Source organism: Gorilla gorilla, chromosome 2 (assembly GCF_029281585.2).
Source record: "Gorilla gorilla gorilla isolate KB3781 chromosome 2, NHGRI_mGorGor1-v2.1_pri, whole genome shotgun sequence".
NCBI classification, from domain to species: Eukaryota; Metazoa; Chordata; class Mammalia; order Primates; family Hominidae; genus Gorilla; species Gorilla gorilla.
The window spans coordinates 157,761,046-157,767,045 of NC_086017.1; the positions used below are offsets into that span (position 1 = coordinate 157,761,046).

Here is a 6,000-nt window from a genome sequence, read left to right on the forward strand (position 1 = left end):
TCACCCAGTCTGGAGTGCAATGGTGAGATCACAGCTCACTGTAGCCTTGACCTTCCTGGGCTCAGGTGATCCTCCCACCTCAGCATCCCGAGTAGCTAGGACCACAGGCAAATGTCACCATGCCCTGATAATTTTTATAGAGACAGGGTTTTATCATGTTGTGCAGCCTGGTCTGGAACTCCTGGCTTATCCACATGCCGTGGGCTCCCAAAATGCTGGGATTACAGGCGTGAGCCACCGTGCCTGGCATATTAGACAATTTCTTGAGGAAAAATTTACTGACACCTTGAACAATGAACAAGTGGATAAATATGCTAAACAGCTCCATCAAAAATATTTAGTCTCATCATTCTGTCAAATAAATAAGGAAGATAAAAGTAGTAATAAGATACACTTTTAAAAATAGTAGAAATAAAGTTAATATTTTATAATTTTAGGATTTATAATGCTTTTTTCACTTCAGTAAATTATTGGTTAAAGTCTTTCAACCTTGATTGAAAAGCCAGAAAGAAAGTTTGTATTAATTTTAAGGGTAGAACATATCTGTAGTAATAGAAAGATAAAAACACCTGGCTTAAATATTCTAGACCAGGAGGGAGACCGACTGTTGGCAGGAAACTGCTTGGCAGAGGGAGACTCAGCTGCCACGCTTGGTTCCCTGGATTGGAAGAGGCAGGAAGGCTTTGGTCTGGGTCTGGAGCTCCAGGAAGAAAACCAGGCAGACCTCTTCTTTGGTTCTGGGCATCTGCAAGAGAATGGAAATCCCAATCCATATTTAAATTTAGGCCATTTTATTTAGTCCTTCTTAAAGTATTTGTTACTTCTTGATTGATAGAATAGTTTATCTCCTGCCTCTCATTTTAATGCCCTTTTCCTTCTTTTCACTACTCACTGCCATTATTACTTGTCCCCTAAGTTAGAAAAAAAGAAACGCAGAAGACTGCTGGTAGTAGTTGTGAGAAAAAGTTGAATTTAGCCAAAATAAGACTTTAGAAAAAAATATGCATATGTGTATATGTATCTGTATATATATAATTACTTGCATATATATACTTACTGCATATATATTTATATGCATACATAAATTATATATTATATACATATATGAACCAAAATGTGGCGAGTAATTATCGGTTACTTTACACATATATAAATTATATATTATATAAATATGTATAGCTATATACATATAAATTGATGTTACTTGAATAGATATGCAGTAATATGTCTGTATATTTATATATATACTTATTTTTATATATTTATATTTATATAAGTCTATATTTATATAACCAATAATAGTTTGAAGCTATGCATCCTTTTGTAGCTCACCCAATATTACAAAATATAAAAGATATCATAATCAAAGAATTCTATAAAGTTTGACTAAAATTTTTAGAGAAGACATCTGTTTTCTATATTATTGCCAGGTAAATATGTTACCATTTTAATCATCTTTTATTTTGAAATTTTGGGGTTTGTTATTTACTTTGCATTACTCTGTGTAATTTTATGTATAACCCCTAATAAGGTGGTATATGCAAAAGTCGTTTTGTTTAAAAATATAAATGATAGCCTTTCTACTATTTTTTTTCTTCTCACACAACTACCACTTGGATATCTCTCTCATTAGATATCATTTTTTTTTCAAAGAATATCAGTGTTTTTACTTCTCATGTTTAGTAATCAACAAAGTGTTAGAGCTTTCACAAGTGCATTCAGTTAGTTTATCCACATTATGCTGTTTTAGATTGGGTATAGATGTGAAGCAAGGTTTGTGACAGGTATTTTCAAATATGAGAAGGGCCATTATGAAGACAAATAAATCAGATTGTCCTAAAGACATATAAAAGAAAAGGGCAAGGAAATTGCTTCTGCATTGACAACAAGTAGGAAATTTATAACAGCTACACAAAGATTTGAATAAGGATTCTCATTACTCATATACCAAAATTGAAGCGGAATCCATATAATTAGCAGCAAATTACAATGTTCTCACTTCAGCAATGACTCTCAAATTCATGAATGTTTGTGTGTGGGGCGGGAGGCGGGTGAAGAAATATCTTTATCTTTTAAATCTGTGAAAAATAAATTCTAAAAATGAATTGGGTTTCCTTTGGTGATAGTAAATTTCTCATCATTAAGAAAACTCAAGCATATTCTGCATTCATTCATTCATTTATTTATTCATGAAGTAAATTCATTCATTTATTTATTTAACCTTAAGGTTGTAAGAATAAACTGAGTTTATTATTATTAGTGTAGGGCCATTAAGTTTGTACTGGTCTGTGATATTTAGAATGTAGACATGCTTTATGGTTAGGACCAAATGGAATAACTTGTCAAATGGCCCCACTAAAATACAGCTTCCTACTGATAATACTATAGCTGTTCGGTTTCCACAAGTACCCCCATCCTGAACTTCTCACACATCTGGGGCAGATACAAAGGATATAGGCTTTAGACCTCCCCCTGCTCTTGAGAATGGCTCCTCAATAGGATCCTAAGAAGTAAACCCAGAGAAAGACTATGTAACACTATGTCAGATTTGGGAGAAGAGCTAATGGCCATTAATATAACAATAACGACGCAAAAATATTAAAAGGCAATAAACATTATTTCTTTAGCATTAGTGCAAAATGTACCATTGTCACTTTCAGAAAAACATAGAGGCAAAATTATGATCTAGGGAAAACTAGTTCACAATGATAAAATCCAGAATAGTGGTCCATCTTGGGAAAGGGAGGATGCATGGCTATTGGCTAGAAAGAGAACATTATAGAATCTAGAAATGTCTATATCTTGATCTTGGTGGTGGTCATGAATGGGTCCTTATTTTAAAAATCATGGAGCCTAGGTTTTGTGCTCTATGTACTTCACTGCACATATTATCTCTCAATTAAAAACCATGTGTAGGGATTAATTTCTAACAATAGCTGGTACAAGATTTTTAGATTCTCTCTCATTGTAAACTTAATTGTTAAAGGGATTCACAAATTACCCCAATTTTATCTTGTAAATTATGTTTGCTGTAACAAAATGCAGTAGGTTATGGAGGGTTTGGCAAGTAGCTGTACATTCCCGCCCAGGCCTGGAGGGCCTTAGACTTCACAGCAGGTCCAGAAGCATTAATGCACTTGGAGCTCAGAGGATATTGTGTCCAAAGTCTTTATTTAGGAGTAGAGTGTGAGTGAGTCTCTGCCTGAGACTGTTGAGAGACATCACTATTCTGAGATCACTAGCTGCTTCTTCTGGGATTTTAGTTCACATTGAAGCAACCTTTGGAGACAGCTCTTGCTCAGTTGAGATCACTCTGAGAGCAACTTGCTCTTAAATTGTGTTAATTTCTACTAAGCCAGGGTGCTCCAGATCACACAAATGTCTCTTCAGTTCTAATGGCACCCGGTATTTAGACTGTCTTTTGGTTTAGTAGTGCTGATTGATCTGCCTATGAAATGTGTGAAATGTACAATTAGTCTGCATTCCCTGGGAAAATGCTAATTGCCAATATAGTTACTGGACAAGAAAACATGATGTTATAAATAATGTCTTTATATACTGTTGAAGAAAACTATCCACAAAAATGTTTTACTTAGATAATGCTGATAATTTGACTTGCCCTCTTAAACAAGATATCTAATTCACAAGAAACCTTTGTTATCACTTATATTCTCCTAGGTAGTATGAAGTCTCTAATAGGTGTTTTATCCTTCCATGCATTAAATATTTTGAGCCAGTTGCAGAAGGAGGGTCAGTTTTCCACCTGAAGTTTTGCTTCTAAGTTTAGACTTGGGTCTTTATCATTATGGAATATCACTGCTTCCTGTTAGATTAATCATATTTTGACATAATATTACTTTCCAGTCACAAGTTTCTTCAAAGACTCAGACAACCAGATGAAGAAGGAACTCCTTTGAATTTCGTACTGGCTTTGAATTTCTATCTACTCTTTTAAAAATGTATAACTAGCTTATAAATATTTTATACATTCTGCAACTCTTTACCTTACAGTCTACAGTATTGCTGTAACTCTTATTTTATAAAGTGAAGAAGTATTTTGGACTAAATGGTAGTGTCAGTCTTAAATGAAAGGAAATATTTGTCAAGGTTTTTTGTTTATTTGTCTTCAGATAGAAAAAAATGACACATATATTAAATTCTTGATTTTGCTATTTCACATCTATGTTTTACAATTTGTGTGACCTTTCTCAGTGATTCTGAGGGACTGAGGGACTGGTCTACATTAAAGATTGATAAAAAATGGAAAGATTATCTCATTTGTTTCATATTAAATAGTGACCAAAAGTGTGTTTTGATAAAGGAAACAAGTAAGCATACACATTTGTTTGAATGGATCACTAATTTAGGATATTACAAATTGATGGGCCCTATTATCCTATTTGTAATTAATTTAACAGGTTTTCACCAATTATACTAATTATAATTCTTCATGCTAAAACTTTTCATTATAGCCTAGGCTTTAATGGTTCATTCTGACAATGAAATGAAAGCACATTATAATTTTATTTCTTACACAGTTTCACAAGTGTTTTTAGTGAGATTGCAACTTACTTTAAAAACAACTACATCTCTTGTCTTTTTAGACCTTCTTTAAAGTAAGATCACGTAATGATATTTTTGCAGTTTTAGGAATTTGAGAAAAAACTCATCAGTCCTACTCCCCAAAAGTCTGCTAAGTGATCTGTGTGCTTAAAGTAGATATTTTCTGTTTGTTTTCTATCTTTAATTTACCATAAGGAAATTTCAAGATATTTTTGCTTTATAATTCAGAAATACTTATTTCTAGCCCATCACATTTAAGAATCAATAATAACACATGTCAGATTCTTTATAATAAATGGCTATATCACATAATTTGAATAACAAAGGGGAAATTAAAACTTAGAGAGTGTAACTGGATTGTCTGTAACTCAAAGGCTGAACGCTTGATGGGATGGATATCCCATTCCCCTTTACGTCCTTAATTCACATTGCCTGCTTGTATGAAGACATCTCATGTATCCCATAAGTATATATACCTACTATGTACCCACATAAATTTTTAAAATTTTAATTAAAAAAATTATTAAATTGCACTTTAACACTTTCTAACTTACGTGTGAAAAGTTTTCTTCAAAACCTTTTAAACTTAAAATATCACCCTGTCCTTGTGTTTAACATTGAAGATTCCCATTCTAAACTTTGCTGTGCAGCTTTTCTTATTAATTCACTATGTTTGTATTCATGATAACTAAAACATCGTTTACATCTGAACTTTTACAGTCTGTCAGATAAAGTGTTTTTACATGTAACTCAATGTGCTCCTGGGAGTTAAGATTTTAAAATCACAATGTTCAAAAGTGACAAATGACAGCTTTTAAAGTACCAATCTAACTGGTTGTAACACATCCACAATTGTATATTTTTAGTCTTAATATAAGAAAAAATTATTAGTTGGTTATATTTACTCTTACCTTTAGAGGCCATGAAGATGTCTGAGTCACTTCTTCAAAGGTTGCCAGGTTGGAAAACAAAGGCTTTTCTTGTTGCAGCAAGGAGAGAAAACGCAGCATGCACAAAACTTCAGAACGTGTTTGTCTGCCTCTTGTCAGCTTACATATAACAGAGGAAGGGAGTCCCTTGCTGTTTCTAGACTTCTGGACTTTATCAGTTTGGACAACAGAGTGAGATGAAACTGTCACAAAAGTAAACGCTGTTCAGAAACCATCATATAACTTTGGTGGCTGAAGGAACAATTTAAAAATAATAAAAACCAGAAAGAAAAGCACACAACACTCATTTTAAGTGTCTTTTTTTTTTACCAAGTTGTTTTTGTATTTCTTAGAATATACACATTTGCATTCAGTCTTATATCAGAAATATCCTGTATTTCTCAATTTCTAGAAGCCTCCTTTCCAGATTCTGTGATAAAACATCCTATTGTATAAATTTTTGACAGTTCTAAATACAATTCTTTACATGTTGAAAATGTTTGAACAT

The 6,000-nt window shown here is 33.0% G+C and overlaps 1 protein-coding gene across 2 annotated transcripts in view; it reads right to left on the reverse strand.

Moving 5' to 3' along the window:
• Positions 1-5,621, reverse strand: part of PLSCR5 (phospholipid scramblase family member 5) — a 28,817-nt gene extending 23,196 nt beyond the window's left edge. The window contains exons 1-2 of one of the 2 annotated variants that reach the window (XM_063703536.1): positions 5,475-5,621; positions 606-745 (exon numbers count right to left, since the gene is read on the reverse strand). In XM_063703536.1, the coding sequence (XP_063559606.1) occupies positions 606-745; positions 5,475-5,487 (153 nt within the window). In that variant the 5' untranslated portion in view covers positions 5,488-5,621. Of the gene's footprint in view, positions 1-569; positions 746-5,474 lie in introns of both variants that reach the window. The other variant, XM_004037811.5, reaches the window with a different exon arrangement.
• Between the last annotated feature and the right edge of the window lie 379 nt (positions 5,622-6,000).